The 17,151-nt window shown below is 40.4% G+C and overlaps 1 protein-coding gene across 1 annotated transcript in view; it reads right to left on the reverse strand.

Annotated features, from left to right (window-relative positions):
* LOC149138280 (Peptidase S41 family protein) overlaps positions 1–17,151 on the reverse strand; it is a 446,406-nt gene that overhangs the window by 165,449 nt on the left and 263,806 nt on the right. Inside the window, 1 exon segment of the mRNA XM_089447421.1 lies at positions 5,116–5,160. Coding sequence (XP_089303547.1) covers positions 5,116–5,160 — 45 coding nt within the window.

A 17,151-nucleotide genomic window follows, 5' to 3' on the forward strand; every position in this document is an offset into this window, starting at 1 on the left:
GGCATTTGTCTTGATGATGAATAGAACTAAATAATAATGCTAATGCTAATGCTTTAATATAGCTCACATGAAAATGTCAAGAATTGTAGAGAAATCAATTTAATAAACACCCTAACTGTATGACCTAGATTTCTCAACAGATCGAACCCTATTCTCCAATTAATTTATATTTCTTCTCTATTAAATTCTAGATATTTAACGTTAGGGTTAGGGTTTATACGGAATATTGGTAAAAAGGTAATTTCCTTTGATGTGTCATTGTTCTTTAAATAGAAATTGCACTAAATAATTGTCTAAAAGCAAAATCTAACATTCTTTGTATGTTAAACCCTATTTGTAGGGCAGACGTCATCATTCTATTGTTATTTTATGCATGTTTTAGCCATAAAACTCTATTGTAAACCCAAAATACCTTACATATAATTGAAAGTCTCAACCCTTTGTTGATTCATCATTGTAAGACTTTTTCTTCTGGCTACTATATGACATCGCCATCTAGGCTCTGGTAAGATTACATCAGCAATCTAGGCTTTGGTAAAGATTACATTAGCCATCTAAGTGCCCAGGTCAAGAAGGAGGAGGAGGAGGATGCGGCTCTCGCATCATTGGGACAGCAAGGGCAGCGAAAGAAAAAGGAGAAGGACATAACCAAGGTCAAATGCTTCAATTGTGGGGAACTGGGACATTATGCCACTTAGTGCCCCCGAAAGAAGGGCAAGGGGGAGGCTTCTAACTCAAAGGTTGCTCCAGCATAAGCTGACAAGGAAGGCGAGGATCACAATTGCGCCATGAGTGCTCATGCACCTCTGGAGAAGAGGTGGGGCAATATGGAGTTGTAGTCGAAAGGACTACATGAAGCGGGCAGGATCCTTGAGGTGCCCAAACTCTTGGATCACATATGGCTACGGGAGCCCTTAACAACAGTAGCATAATGACGGGTGTCAGTTGGAGCGAGGTGTGATGGAGCGACAGTGGCCTTGTTAGAGTGCCAAAGTCTGAGGCAGCGCAGTGGATGTTGTAGCAATGCGAGAAGCACAGAACAGATTGCAACAGCGCAGTAGCAGCAGAGGGTCAGCACAGATTAGCAGCAAAGGTAGCTTTAGCGTTACAAGGCATCCAAACAGACCAGCATGTCAGTGTTTGGGTGAGGTTTCAGTTACTTACTTCTCAGTAACTGAGTTGCAATGTAGCGATTAGCAGTGGCAGTGCTATGGGCAGCATGAAGCAGCATTTTTGAGAGGGAGTTGTAGTACAGATGTAGCAGTGGCAGTGGCAGAGTCATGGGCAACAATACAGGAAGCAGCAGTGCAGTGGACGAAGGGCATCAGGTCGAGCATCAACAACACAGAGGACCGATGTAGTGGATTAGTGTAATGCTTCTATGGGCAAGTATTGCTAGAGCACATTCCTCGCTAAGAGGGAGTGTCGATTTTGGGTAGCATCGGATGTGCTCTAGCTCCGAAATTTTGTGGAGGGTTTAGAATACATGCGATCTCCAGAACCTAGAAATCGTTTGGAGAAATTCCACCCGGATGATGAGTTATTAAAATAATTAATATTTTTAATGGGTTCCTAAGTCTAAACTTAGGAAATAAAAATATTAATGGGTATTAATAAGAATATGGGTGAGAAACTTCTAAGTGACAAGGATCAAGTTTGTTTTAACCTTAGCCGTTGATTAGGGACTTAATCTCGGTCGTTGATTCATCAACAGGAAAAGCATAAGCGGAGGCTTGAGGGTCAGTCGAAGATACACTTGAGAGATCAAAGAGTTCGATTTTTCTGAGGCGAGGTTTGCTAAGAAAATTGAAGTGATTTGTTGCAACAGAGAGGCAGAGATAGTTGAGGTCGGAGGATTTTCTCCGAGACCTCGAATACTTAGCAGAGAGACGCCATGGGAGGCAACGCAGACCCTGTGAGGCTGACGCTGGGCCAAGAAGGGCCCACACATTTCCAGCAAAAGGGAAGAGCCACCCTCCAGCAGAAATTTGAATTCAATCTAAGGAGCAGCAAAATCAGCCAGAAAGGCTGACGTCAAAGCTTCAGGAGGCAGAGGAGGCAGCGCAGTTCTAATGCAGTGTCCCAGCGTGCTCCATGTAGGGCCACGCAGCTACTGTGTAGGGGCGACGCATTTGTAGCCAGGGATGATCAATCCAGTTGCCGGGACGAAGAAATTTTTGCCAGCTGAAGTGAGGCAATCTTACTTAGGTTTCTGCCAGTATATTTTTATCTAAGTAACTGGATAGCCGAGAGGGCATCCAAAGTGTATTCAGAACTACTGCTTAATATTAAAACCCTCAGAGCTGCTGCACCGGTTTTTCCACATTAGGTTTTTCTACGGACGATTGTCCAAAAATAACGGTGTCCCTTGCATGATTGTCTCATTTTATTTTAGTTCATGCTCTGTATGTATGTGTAGTCTATAATAGTGTTTTCATCGTTGTTTAAACTTTAAATAACTAAATAACTTTTTGAATGTAAAGAACAAGTAGGAGATGATAAACCAATGATTGCAGTAGGATTTTTGATATGTAGATTCAGAAATTTTCACATGGATGTGAGGTCCTAGGAGAGTACAACATATTAGACGCTTGTGGTATGTTGGAGGGCGGCGTGAGAGTTGACCAAGTGTGGGCCTATGTTTAGTAGAATTGGGGCAACCTAAAAAACAACTTGGGAGGATTGTAGAGGCTTGCTTCAAGCCCGAAGAAACAAGTCTCTTGATGGAATAAGAGATTGTTAGATGTAGCAGAAGGAGAGCTCATAGGACTGATCAGCCAGGAACAGTTTGAGTAACCCTAGACATGCCTAGTGGAGAAGGAAATCTACAGCAGAAGAAGGGCAGCACTCCTAGCCCGTGTTCATTGTGGTAGAAGGATATCTTGCAGTGACAGGTGGCAACGTAGGAAGACTATAGTGGGTAGAAGTCCCTAAGTAGCTAAGGAGCAGTGGTGGAAAATTGAGAGTTGTTCACAAACGGAGTAGTGAACAACTCAGCAGGAGTTTCGATGTGTTGATGCATTGAAGGACTAACAGTCAATGGGAGAGCGAGTGGAGTCGAGATTCAGTGGCCAAATGGACTTGGTACAATGATGGAGGCAGATGTTGTAGATCGGGAGCTGAAGGACAGAGCAAATGTGTACAAGGTACGACCAAGGCAGTTGTGAGGAGCGCTACATCAGCTAGACAATCATAGTATTTTGTTCAGGGTAGATTGGCAGTCATCACGACAAACACCAAGCCCTAGTTGTTGTATATCTTGTACCAGTGGATAATTGAGGGCCATTATCCCTGGTACAAGGGCCCTAGACTGTTGTATCATTCAGTTGGATTGATATAATAAATATTGGGTTATTGTACAAGATTGTGTAAAAAGTTGTATATATTTGGTGCACTAGTAGATTTACTGTTGTTTATAATCTGCTGTGCAAAGTAGATTTACTCTTGTTTATAATCTGCTGTGCAAAGTAGACTTGTTGTGAAACTTGTTTTGGTAGTGTCAGTGATTTAAGATTCTATCCTAGACACCAGTGTTGTGGAAAAACAACACCAGCTAGATTTTGCGGCAACATCCCCTTTAGGTGCTCCTGCCTTAGTCAATCCTAGGACTTTATTAAATCTGCAAAAGTGAAATACTTGTATTCCAACTGTTCTAGACACCATGGCAATTCCTCGTGGTGCTAATTAAAGCATGGTAATAACATGCTGGAAACAAAACATTTAACAATATATTTAATTACAAAATATTCAAGGGATCCAAACTGGGTCATTACATGGGTCCGCAAGCATCAAAGACAAGATATCAAGATCTATTACAAAGACCTGCAATGGCAAATCTCCATGTGCAGCCTGTTCAAAAGGGGTCTTTAACACTAGATCAAGGCCTCATGCCATATGAGGGGAAACACCCTCTTAACCCAGCTGCAATTATTTTATGCACAGATCTCAGGGCTGTATGGATCCATTTAAGGTATGCACTAGTGAAGAACAGTTTCTGAACAACCAGTAAAGTATAACAAAAAGGAGGCAAATTCTTCTCTCAAAAGTTGTGTCCAGTGTTTTCAGTCTTATCATGCATGTTGAATTCAAGTGGATTATTATAGGGTCTTCTCTAGTTGCAAAACCAATAAAGAACACTTTCTCCCACAACATGAGAATGCTACTTACTATCGGATATGAATACAAGGAAAGCTGCATGATCTTTTCTCTAAATCCATTATCATAATGCCATAACGATATACTCCATGGTGATGCATTAAATTCAAAAACATTATGTGTCGGAGTGGGCCACATTGTTTATCTGACACTAAACTACTGGGAATTAGCACATACCTATATTATATTTTCTTAATTCTAGTATAATCAGGTTACAATGTTGCATAGTCATCGTGATTAAATTATCCATGCTTGCTACATGTTGAGGTAGTGAGAAAGCTAGCTAGGTGTGGAGGAGTTGTACTATTTCCATAGACAATATTGATTGCTTGCTGGAAATGAGCTCAAGTCACTAAGTTTCTTCAGCACCATGCTAGATGTTTAAGGCATGCAGTCATATGGTAGCACTGGTTCTAGGAAATGCCTTAGAATGGTGTGCTAGGATCACATGGTATTGATCATTGGATGGTCTCCATGGGAGGCTTGGCTAGCCATAGAGCATGTCCCTATGTCCTAACTTTTCACTATAAAGAATACACTGGACTTAACTATCACATACCCATAGTGCCTAAGTAGGCTTGTATCTATGTTACTCCTATGAAATGTTCCTCTTTTCTTTATGTGTTTCAAGAATGGGGGATTGATCTTTCAACAAAATTGTTTCTTTAAAGAGCACCTATGAAGAACTCAATGCAAGAAATCACATAGACAAGTTGCTTTGGAATTCTTGGCAATAAAATATATTGTAAATGCCTTAGAAGAATCAGCTATAGGCAGTGGATGGTTTTCACCAGCCATTGTGTCCTAGTAAACATTTGTATCTCAAATAATAAATCAAATAATTTGAGAAAGGAAAAATATAACAAGGAAAATCATTACATAGTGGGAAATAAACCATTCAACAATGACCCAATGTATGCTAAAGCAAAAAAGTAAAGAAAATTAAAGAAAAGTACATACAGTGTCTCCCCCTTCCAAAAATAGCTTGGCAATGTCAATACCTGCCTGAACAAGAAAAATGTTAGTTTAATGCTTGGAAGGAAAATCTAAATATAAAATCCTAATAAATTGTATCAATATGTATAGATTCGATATAATGAGATAAAAATGTGAAAACAACCAATTTCTGCTGAACATGCACAGATTGTAACTTATAATTGAACAAAATCATATAGTATTGTATACTTTAGTAAGACAAAAAGTTGAATATATAAATACTGTCCTTTCACTTCTCCGTGATTGTACAGATGTAATATACAAAGATATGACAATCTGTGGCTTATCAAAATACGAGTGCTGGGGTTGCTACATACAGAACTGATCAATTTTGTTTCACCAATGTCTCTATGTCGTGTGAATGCTAGTTTGCTTTTGGCTTACATTCAAGTAAGAAATCTGCTATTTTGGCTGGATGTTAAGAAACAAATGAGGTGAGGGCTCCATATCTCTAAGCAAAATCAGCAGTTAATCAACAGAAAGCATGTACCTTCTGAAAAAATAGTAAGTGCTAAGCAACAAGAAAGATGTGAGAAAGTTTTGAAACATGCAATTTTCATGTGAAAACTTATAGAAGTACTCTACCAAAATCATCTAGAAAAGTTAGATAAGATAAGACAAGATAATTTTATTAATGCCCACAAATAACCAAATTGGTAGGACAATAGGACTCTAGTACAATCCAACAGCAACATAATATAGGAGTTCCAAATCCACTCCTATATGCTAACAGGTAAAGCATAAAATAAATGAAGCTGAGCTACTGAGAAAAGTAATTGTTGTCACCTAAGATGTAAACCTAGATGTGGGAAAAGTTTCCAACCCCACAAGGTATAGTCTTTATGGTGCAACGCTCAGAGTAGGGGTTGTCACCTATTCCCTACTCACTCCATTTAAGCTCTCTCCTAGGCAAGTTAAGGGGGGTAGTCCCTAAAGATGAAACTAATGGAAAACTTGTTGGAAATAACAAATCTAAGAGATCTAAGGCAAGGCAATAACCTCTCTAGATAACTTCATTTAAGATTAATTAGCAAGTAAGATTATTATTGAGCAATGTAGATCTTAAGAGATGGATTTTATGACACTCAACATGATATGAAAGTGAAAGACCAGTGCCTCAATAACAATGCTCAAATATAAATTAAAATACTTGCAAGATAATAAAATAGTACTTCAAGTAACAAGATAGGCAATGCTGCAAGACAAGGTTAGTACGAGAGATCAAGAGATGAAGAGCAACTAGAAATATGAGCAATAAGATTTGAGATAAACATGTAAATAAAGAAAATGATATTCAAGAGACAATAAGCTTGAAATAAAGTAAAGCTTGCAAGTAAATAATGAGCCCACAATTCCAATTACAATAACCAATTGAAAGAGAATGTTAGATGAATGAATGCAAGACTAATCTATGTGAGATGCAAGGTCTTGGTTGATTTTAATTATATGCCTAAACTATGGTGAATGCCTTCTCCTCAATTGTCAAAACTTGTCTTAGAACAAGGTTGTTGGAAGAAGTGTTGGGGAAGGAGGCTATGGCCTCATTAACGATACCTACCCAAGGCTTCTAGCAACCCAAGTGCCTCTGTTCCTACAAGGGACTGGGCCACAAGAGAACTGCAAGGTCACTCGTTTTAACTGTTGTTTAAGGGTCAAGCTCCTTAAATTGAATGGTGGAGAAGGTTGTCCTAAACTTTCTATCAACCAAGCTTATGCTTGGAGGTAAATTTTAAAGATGCAAGTCTAGATCTAGAATGCAAATGCAAATGCTTCAATGAGATTCAATTGTAACAAGATGCTTCAATAAAGGAAATGCCAATCCACTTATAATCAAGATTTATGATGAATACTTAGAACACAAGATTATAATTATCTTATGACAATGATTTATGAAGCAAGTTAAGATTACTCAATGAAACAAGAGAAATGAAAGAGATGACAATCAGATCCAGATGTTAATACAATAACTCAAATGCCTTTAGTGAAAAGTGCTCCTTAAGATGTTCTTCACTTATATTATATTATGACAATTGAAGCAAGTGAGAATTATATGATGAAAGCACAAGTAAATGATGGCAAATGAGATTGCTAACAAGAAGATAGAAAGACTACTTTAAATAAATGAGCAAGTAGATCAAATAGCCAATATGGTGACAAGAGCAATTAGAAGACGACAAAGAACAGATGCAGCTCAAGAGATTTAGATCTAAGCTATGATGACAATGAAACTCTAGCTAATAAAATGACAGCAAGAAAAAGCTTAGTAATCAGATCTAAGACTAATGAAAAAGAAAACTAAACTAAGAACAAGAGAGATCCTCCCTTTTAAATGAGGAGGGATACCATGGGAAAATCCCAAGCTCCCTTAGGCAACAAGATCTTTTATTATTATTATTATTACAAAGAGAAATCCTTTAGACAATGAGAAGGGCCCGTTGAAACCTTGAGGAGGGTTACAAGTGATAAATCCTTACAATGACAGAAATCACTCCCCAAGATACAATGAAATAGCAAGGCAAATAACAACAGATCTTCCTCAAACTTGACTAAAGAAACTCCTCCAAGTAAATCGTTTCAAACCCTTAGAGGCCTAGCGCCCTCACAAAAAAAGAAGAACGACCTTTGAATGCTCACGGCCAAGATGAAGAGGAGGCATAAAATGCTCACGGCCTTGCAAGCAAATAGGCCTAGAATTTTTAATTAAATTTTATGATCAATTTGCAAAAATTTTAAGCCCTAAACCCTTAAAAGAACTCGATAACCCTCCAAGTCAAAAAAGGTTCAAATCCGAGAATGGTATATGGCCTTCCTTGAGCCCTTGATGTGAAAATTCCTATACTCAAGGAACCCTATTGCAACAAAACTGAATTTACTTCTCCTACTTGATTTTAATATACATTATCAAGTTATTTTCTAAAAAATATTGAAGTAAATTACTTCTGCAACCTACACCAATTTAATTTGATTACATGAAACAAGAAACTGAGCAAAGAACAAGATACATACGACACTGTTATTTTTGGACAAAATAGTCCCCGAAAAAACCCAATGCAGGAAAACCGGTGCAGCAACTCTAAGTGTTTTATATTATTAAGCAGTAGTTCTGCATACAATGTTGGATGCCCTCCTGGCAATCCAGTTACAGAGAAAAATATATTGGCAAAAAACTAAGTGAGATTACCTCTCTTCACCTGGCAGTTTCGGTTGATCTGGCAGCAAAAATGGCAAACCCTCGGCTATCTCTGTGTTGGCCCTGCGTAGGCCCTGAGTCAACCCTGCATTGTCTCTTTTGGCTCCTAGAGCTTCTGCGTCAACCTCTCCCGGCTGTTCCAACAGCTCCCCGGCAAAATTTCGGATTTCTACGTGAGGGCAACTTCTCCTTTGCTTTGTCTCTCCCTGGTTCAGCGTCAAGCCTGCGTCAGTCCCTCTAGGTGTTGCGCTGCCTCCACTAGTGGTTCTCCGCCTCTCTGCCCAGTATTCTCGAACTATCCCTACCACTCTGCTACCGAATGATCACTTAGTTCAAATTTCTCAGCGTCCAAGGCCCAGAAATTTCGAACTCTAGATCAATTCGTTCTCTCGATCTCTGTTTCTAAATGAGCCCCAAGCCTCCTTATACTTTTCTCGTTGAGACTTCAACGGGTGAGATTAAGTCTCTATTCAACAACTAAGATTAAAAAACTTGACTTGATCCACTTTCTAGAACATTCTCACCCATATTTTGATTAATACCCATTAATACTTTAATTTTCCTAAGTTTAGACTTAAGAACTCCATTAAAAATATTAATTATTTTAATAAAATACAATCCGGGTGGAATTTCAGCAAACGGTTTCTGGGATCTTTAGAACTCATGTGCCCTAGCCTCTCCACCAATTTTCATGGCTAGGGCACATCCGTTGCTACCAAAAACTAACACTCCCTCTTAGCAAGGAATGTGCTCTAGTAACAATGTTCAACTGCATGTTGCTCTGTCTCTGAAGCATCTCCTTTACACACTGTCGCTGCCACCAACACTGTGTTGATGATGCCACTATATTGTTGCCCATGACACTTCCACTGCCACTGTACTATTGCCCATGACACTGCCACTGCCACCTTACTATTGCCCATGGCACTGCCACTGTACTGTTGCCCATGACACTGCCACTGCCACCGTACTATTGCCCATGACACTGCCACTGTACCGTTTCCCATGACACTGCCACTGCCACTGTTGCATCTGTACTACAACTTCCTTTGCCTCTGCTGCTAACACTACCACTGTTAGCTCTGCACTGCGTCATTTTCCAATTGTTGTTGCTCAGCAACGGAAAAGAATCCCAATTTCTAAACTAACCGTGTTCAACGTAATACCATGTGAATGTTGGAATCTGACTGCTGCTATTCTTTGACCCTCTGAATCTTCTGCATTGTTGTTGACTTCTGCATTGTGCCATCTGCACTGCTGCCAACCTTGCTCTGCATTGATCAGTCTTTGGTCTCACGCTACTACATCTGTCTCTCCAACCAACCCACTATATCATTTGACACTAACTCCATCTCGCTACTGTTGAATCTTGGGCTCCCGTAGCAAGGAATTGATCCAAGAGGTGTGTTCCTCAAGGATCCTGCCCACATGTAGTCCTCCCGACTATAGTTCTATATCGCCCCATTTCCCTTGTGGAGATCCGTGGGCACTCATGACAAACTTATCTTCGTCAATTTTTGCTAGAGCAGCCTTAGGATCATGTTTCTCATCCTTATCCTTTTGCTTCAAGGGACACTGGGATGCAAAGTGGCTCATCTTGCTACAACTGAAACATTTCACCTTCGAAATGTCCTTCCGCTTCTGCTTCTGTTGTCCCTTTGATGCTAGAGTTGCATTCTCCTCCTCCTCCTTGGTCTTCGTGCCACTCCCACTGTTGCCATTGAGGTTGACCTTAACCAGATCCCTCCTTAATTCTTCCTATTGAAGGGCTGCCCACATCTCCTCCCATGAAGGTAGTCTTTCCTTGCCCAATATACTTTGGACGAAGACTTGCCATTCATCTGAGAACCATTCAAGGCTGTCCTTACCATCGCAATAGACTAAGGAGTAGACCCCACTGCAGCAAGTTGGTCTTTGGTGTCCTGAAGACGTTGAAGATAGGAGTTAATCCCTTCTCCCTTCTACATCAATGTCCACTGCAACCTTTGTTCTAAGTACATCTCTCGTTGTTCGGAAGAACCTTCATACAATGAAGACAAAGCTTCCCACATTTCTCGGGTTGTATCTTTGCCCAGTAAATGTGAGACCACATGATCTCGAACTCCATCGAGTATGAACCTCTTCACCTTTCCTTGCTCAGCCTTGTACTTCTTCTTCCGATCATTGTCCGCAGGAACAAACACAACACCCTTGACGTAAGCTTCGAGATCGTACCCCTCCAGCACAACTAAGATTCTGGTCTTCCATATGACATAGTTGGAAGCTCCTTCCAACCTGTCCTGATCCCTGATCTCATGTGATGTCATCTCACCCAAACTGTCGAATTGTGTAGTATACTTAGGGTCAATAAAGTGAAGCATTTCTATCTATTTCTATCTTATTATTTATGGGTATATTTGTATTCTCATATATTTTCAGCTCAGATCTATAACAAGTGGAATCAGAGCTATAACAAGTGGTATCAGATCTATATTTTGTGTTTGTTTACAATTATTGGGTATATTGGCATCATTTCATATATTTGCAGGTTAGATCTATAACAAGTGGTATCTTATTATAGATCTTATTATTTGTGTTCTTCCCATGTTTCGGGGACGAAACATGTTAAGGGGGGTGGAATGTAGTATACCTAGGGGGGATAATATGGGGTACAAAGGGAGGTACCCAAGGGAATAATGTAATAATAGAATGGGCCATAGTAATAAATAAGGTGGCTAACCCGTATCATGTAAGGGACCACAAGTAGTTAGCAATAATGTAATAAGCCCATGGTATTAGATAGATGGTATTGAGGGAACCATGGTAATGACCCATGGTATTGTATGTATGAGGCCTATATAGAGGCTAGAGACTCCACATTGAGAGATGTCAAGGATTATTGTATGAACAGCCTAACAGGCATATGGCTTGTGGAGTGTTCTCCTTCCTTAAGAAGTGAATGCATGGTGTTGCCTTACCTTAAATGTTTGATCAATAAAGTGAAGCATTTCTATCTATTTCTGCATATATTTGTAGTCTCATATATTTTCAGCTCAGATCTATATCAAATTGACTCATCTAGTCACTACGCAGCACTGGTCTGCTGCCTGACAAGTGAAAAATTCGAACTTTTGGTGAAAATAAGTCCTCTGAGGAGAAAATTCCCCTTCTATGTGTTTTCGCTCTTTTCCGACAGATTTCTGCCCCAGCAGAAACTGCCTCCTTCAAGCATTGCGTTGAGGCTTTGCATCACTTCATTTGCCTCTGCAAACTCACAAACCGGAAAACGAACCTCTTTGTCGACTCTCTCAGAGATAGATTTCCTTAGAATCTCTGCTTTCCCAACAAGGACTGCGCAATCCCTTCAAGGGGATTCGAATTGATGCCAAACGCAGTTATTGGCGTCTCTGCTCAGCGCTAGATCTACTCTTCCTGTTTCAAAATCAATGCTCTGATACCATGTGAAAATTCCTATACTCAAGAAACCCCTACTGCAGCAAAACTGAATTTACTTCTCCTACTTGATTTTAATATACATTATCAAGTTATTTTATGAAAAACACTGAAGTAAATTACTTCTTTAGCCTACACCAATTTAATTTGATTACATGAAAAAAGAAACTGAGCAAAGAACAAAATACATAGGACACCGTTATTTTTGGACAAAATAGTCCCCAGAAAAACCCAATGGGGGAAAACTGGTGCAACAACTCTGAGGGTTTTATATTATTAAGAAGTAGTTCTGAATACAATGTTGGATGCCCTCCCGGCTATCCAATTACAGAGGAAACTATAATGGCGGAAAACTGAGTGAGATTACCTCACTTCACTATGAAAATCCCTGAATCTAACACATTAGAAACTCCTACTGCAATTACTGGTTTACACTCTCCTACTTGTTCTTTACATTAACAAGTTATTTAATTGCATAAACATCGAAGTAAACACTATTGCAGCCTTCACAAATATACAGATCATGCACTGAAATAAACTGAGACAATAACACAGGGGGCAACGTTATTTTTGGACAATCGTCCCCAGAAAAACCCAATTTGAGAAAACTGGTGCAGCATATAGAGGGTTTGTATTATTAAGTAGATTTCGTGAATACAACTAGGGTGCCAGAGATGGCTCACCCAACAAAGAATATTCTCGGCAGTAGTACCTCTATCCGGAGACAAATATTCCGGCAAATCAGCAACCAGATGATCAAACCCCATAGTGACTCCGGTTGTTCCCTATGTTGGATAGCGAAAGCTGTTCCAAGCACTGCTTTGGAACTACGTCACTCCTCCACGAGCTGCATCACCCTCTCCTGGCTTAGAGTTTGCTGATCTGCTCCCAGTGTGCCCCACAGAATCTCCCCAGCATCAACCTCTACGGCTTCTGCGTCACCTACATCAACCTTCTACGTCCTCTACGTCAGCTCTTCAGCCTATGTGTCAGCTCTTCTAGGGCCTACATTGTCTCTCTGGGCACTATGCTACCTCTCTGCTATGTATTCTTCAGCCTTTGATGAAAATCCCTCGTTGAACTGGCCGTCACTGCAACTCTGATCACCAACTTGATTTCCTCAACAAACCTCACCCGAGAAAATCGAATTCTTTGATCACTTGGTGTATCTCCAACTAACCCTCAAGCCTCCTCTTATACTTTTCCTACTGACGAATCAACGGCTGAGATTAAGTCTCGAATCAACGGCTAAGATTAGAATTGCCTTGATCCTCGTCTCTTAGAACTTTCTCACCCATATTTTATTAATGCACATTAATATTTTAATTTTCCCATGTTTAGACTTATGAACCCAATTACAAATATTAATTATTTTAATAACGCTTCATCCGGGTTGACTTGGTGTGGAGAAAGTCCATGTCTAGGTCAAGAGTCTTGGATTATATCAGGAAATTATTAAGGAAGAGTTGTTGATTGGGTTTTCCCCTAGATAGGGGTTTTGCCCTGGCTGTCCACTTATATCTGGTGTCTGTGATTTTTTTACTATTGTTTTGGTCATTTCTAGATGAACTAAAAGATAAAAGAAGAACATAAAGATAAGAAAGTCACAAGTAATTGTCTATATAAAGAAAATATTTCTGCCTTTCTGATTTTCTAACATCTCAAAGCTTATCGGGATAACATCGAGAGGGCGATACAAGAGTTGCTGAGATTGGGGCACATCGGGGCTAGTTCAAGTCCCTTTGCTTCTTTCGTGGTGCTGGTGAAGAAGAAGGATGGGATTCTTTGCATTTGCATTGACTACAGGGCCCTAAATTGTTGATTTTGGGTAGCATCGGATGTGCTCTAGCTCCAAAATTTTGTGGAGGGGCTAGAACACATGAGATGTCCAAAACCCAGAAATCGTTTGGAGAAATTCCACCCGGATTGTATTTTATTAAAATAATTAATATTTTTAATGGGGTTCCTAAGTCTAAACTTAAGAAAATAAAAATATTAATGAGTATTAATGAAATTATGGGTGAGAGCTTCTAAGAGTTGAGGATCAAGTCTAATTTAATCTTAGTCGTTGATTAGGGACTTAATCTCGGTCGTTGATTCATTAACAGGAAAAGTATAAGAGAAGACTTGAGAGTCATTTGGAGACACACTAGGCAAATACTCAGTAACCCGAGGGAAATCGATTCTCAAGGAGAAGGAATCCAATTTCAGAGGGAGAGTTGCAGGGTGAAGGAAGAGGAGGGCATTAGCATCAGTCAGAGACTGAGGAGGAGGTGACGCAGAGCATCAGAGGGACAACGCAGAGGAAATATCAGAGAGACAACGCAACAAGGGACGCAATCCTCACGAATGCCTCACACAGAAATGACACAGACATGATGCAGTGAAGGTTGAAGGGTCTCCGGGGTGTCAGAATTTATCCAGAGCAAAGGGAAAAATTGTCTCAGGTGTTTTCTCTTAGAGGTGTCTCTATATTCTATAAAATCGTTCCTTGTAAAGAGATTGTTACTGAAGAATAATAAATAAGCCCTCATCTGCTACACCGGTTTTCCTGCATTGGCTTTTTCTGGGGACAATTGTCCAAAAATAACTGTGTTGATGTGATTGATTTTTGTGCTTGTATATCACTGTTATTTTCTCTATGCTATTATGTGACAATTGCAATAGAATTTATTTTGAGTCTATCTTCCGGGAAATATGAAGATCGTAGTTCGGCGGGATGTAAAGTTCATGGAGGACAGAGCTTTCAGGAAATCCCGAGAAATGCCTTCCGAAGAGCAATCAAAGGATGATCCATTGGTCCAGCCACTTTGACCAGCAGAAACCAGCACCAGTGTTTCTCCTAAAGACAAAATTCCAGAGGTATCACAACAAGTGGAGTCTCAAGAAGAGGAGGAGCAAATAGATCTACCCACTACCAGTGGAAGAACAAGTCGGGAACTTCAACAAATACTATGGGATGCAGAGGATTTCGTTGGAGCTCCCAGGAACGCAAAAAGGGAGCGTAGACAGCTAGATAGGTACCAAGCCTTAGTGGCTCAGGTTGGAGAACCCTCTAGTTTTCAGGAGGCCATTCAGCATCAAGTATGGGTAGATGCTATGGTGGAGGAATACAGCTCCATAATGGTCAATGATGTATGGGAAGAGGTACCTAGGCCTCAAGACAGGTCAGTTGTAGGCTCGAGATGGATCTACAAAGTCAAATATGTTGCAAATGGCAGTGTGGAAAAATACAAAGTCAGGTTCGTGGCTAAGGGGTATGCTCAGAAGGAAGGGATAGACTACGAAGAAACCTTTGCCCCAGTAGCCAGGTATACTTCTATTAGATCTTTGATATCCCTTGCAGTACAGATGGGGTGGGAGATTCACCAGATGGACGTCAAGATTGCGTTCTTGAATGGGGTGATAGAATAAGTATACATTGAACAACCAGAGGGTTTTGAGACACATGAGAAGAAATCTCATGCATGCAGGTTGAAGAAAGCCTTGTATGGGCTTAAACAAGCGACTAGAGCATGGTACGGTCGAATTGATGGTTACTTGCAGAAGATGGGATTCGTCAAGAGTGACGCAGATCCCAACCTCTACTATCTGATTGTAGAGAATGAGCCTCTAATTCTGGTGTTATATGTGGATGATCTTTTTCTAACAGGTTCATCCAGTCTCATCAAAGATTGCAAGGGAAACCTAGCTGCAGAATTTGACATGAAGGATTTGGGGCGGATCCATTATTTTCTGGGGTTGGAAGTTTGGCAGCAGAAGGATGGAATTTTCCTTGGACAAGGGAGATATGCTACAAAAATTCTAAAAAGGTTCAGAATGCAGGACTGTAGACCTATGGCTACTCCAATGATTACCAACTGGAAGAAGATTGATGCATCTGAAGATAAAGAAGTCGATCCCATCTTGTACAGGCAGCTCATAGGGTCCCTGATGTATCTGGTCAATACCAAGCAAGACATTTGTTCCGTTGTCAACACCCTCAGTCAATTCATGTGGACCCAAAGAGGGCACACTGAGCTGCAGCCAAGCATGTTCTCAGATATATATGTGGAACAATCGAGCATGGACTAATGTACACCTGAAGCAATGACATCAGACTGGGTGGGTTCACTGACGCAGATTGGACTGGAAGTTTAGTGGATCGGAAAAGTACCACTTGGTACTATTTCAACATTGGATCAGGAATGACCTCCTACTGTAGTAGGAAACAAAAATTTGTAGCTTTGAGCTCAACTGAAGCTAAATATATGGCAGCTAGCACAACATCGTGTGAAGCCATATGGCTTAGGAAGTTGCTTGTGAATCTAATCAGGAGAAGGATGGAAGCAACCAATATTTTGTGTGATAACCATAGTTGCATCAAGCTCTCTGAGAATCCAGTTTTTCATGATCGATTGAAGCACATTGACATCAGGTGTCACTTTATCAGGCACTGTGTCCAACGAGGAGTAGTATAGTTACGATACAACCCGACAGGAGAACAGGTGGCAGACATTCTCACCAAGGCTCTAAGAAGAACAAGGTTTGTTTATTTCAGGGAGAATATGGGAATGATTAAGAATTCGTTTCAGTAGCAAAAATGGATAGTACAGGGAGTTGTAGTGCAACAGTTAGCAGTGGCAGTGCTATGGGCAGCATGATGCAGCATATTCAGAGGGAGTTGCAGTACAGATGTAGCAGTGACAGTGGCAGTGTCATGGGCAACAGTACAGGTTGCAGCAACACAGTAGATGAGGGGCAACAGGTCGAGCAATAGTGGCACAAAGGACCGATGTTGTGGATCAGTGTGATACTTCTATTGGGAAGTATTGCTAGAGCACATACCTCGCTAAGAGGGATTGTTGATTTTGGGTAGCATCGGATGTGCTCTAGCTCCAAAATTTTGTGGAGGGGCTAGAACACATGAGATGTCCAAGACCCAAAAATCGTTTGGAGAAATTCCACCCGGATTGTATTTTATTAAAATAATTAATATTTTTAATGGGGTTCCTAAGTCTAAACATAGGAAAATAAAAATATTAATGAGTATTAATGAAAGTATGGGTGAGAAGCTTTTAAGAAACGAGGATCAAGTCTAATTTAAATTTAGCCGTTGATTTGGAACTTAATCTCGGTCATTGATTCATCAACAGAAAAAGTATAAGAGAAGACTTGAGAGTCTTTTCGAGACACACCGGGCAAATACTCAGTAACCTGAGGGAAATCGATTCTCAAGGAGAAGGAATTCGATTTCAAAGGGAGAGTTGCAGGGTGAGGGAAGAGGAGGGCATCAGCATCAGTCAGAGACTGAGGAGGAGGTGACACAAAGCATCAGAGGGACAGTGCAAATGGAAGATCAGAGAGACAACTAGCAAGGAACACAGTCCTCACACAAG

The sequence above is a fragment of the Pinus tabuliformis genome, chromosome X (assembly GCF_031772625.1).
Source record: "Pinus tabuliformis cultivar Carrire ecotype Pingquan chromosome X, CPIR1, whole genome shotgun sequence".
Classification (NCBI taxonomy): Eukaryota; Viridiplantae; Streptophyta; class Pinopsida; order Pinales; family Pinaceae; genus Pinus; species Pinus tabuliformis.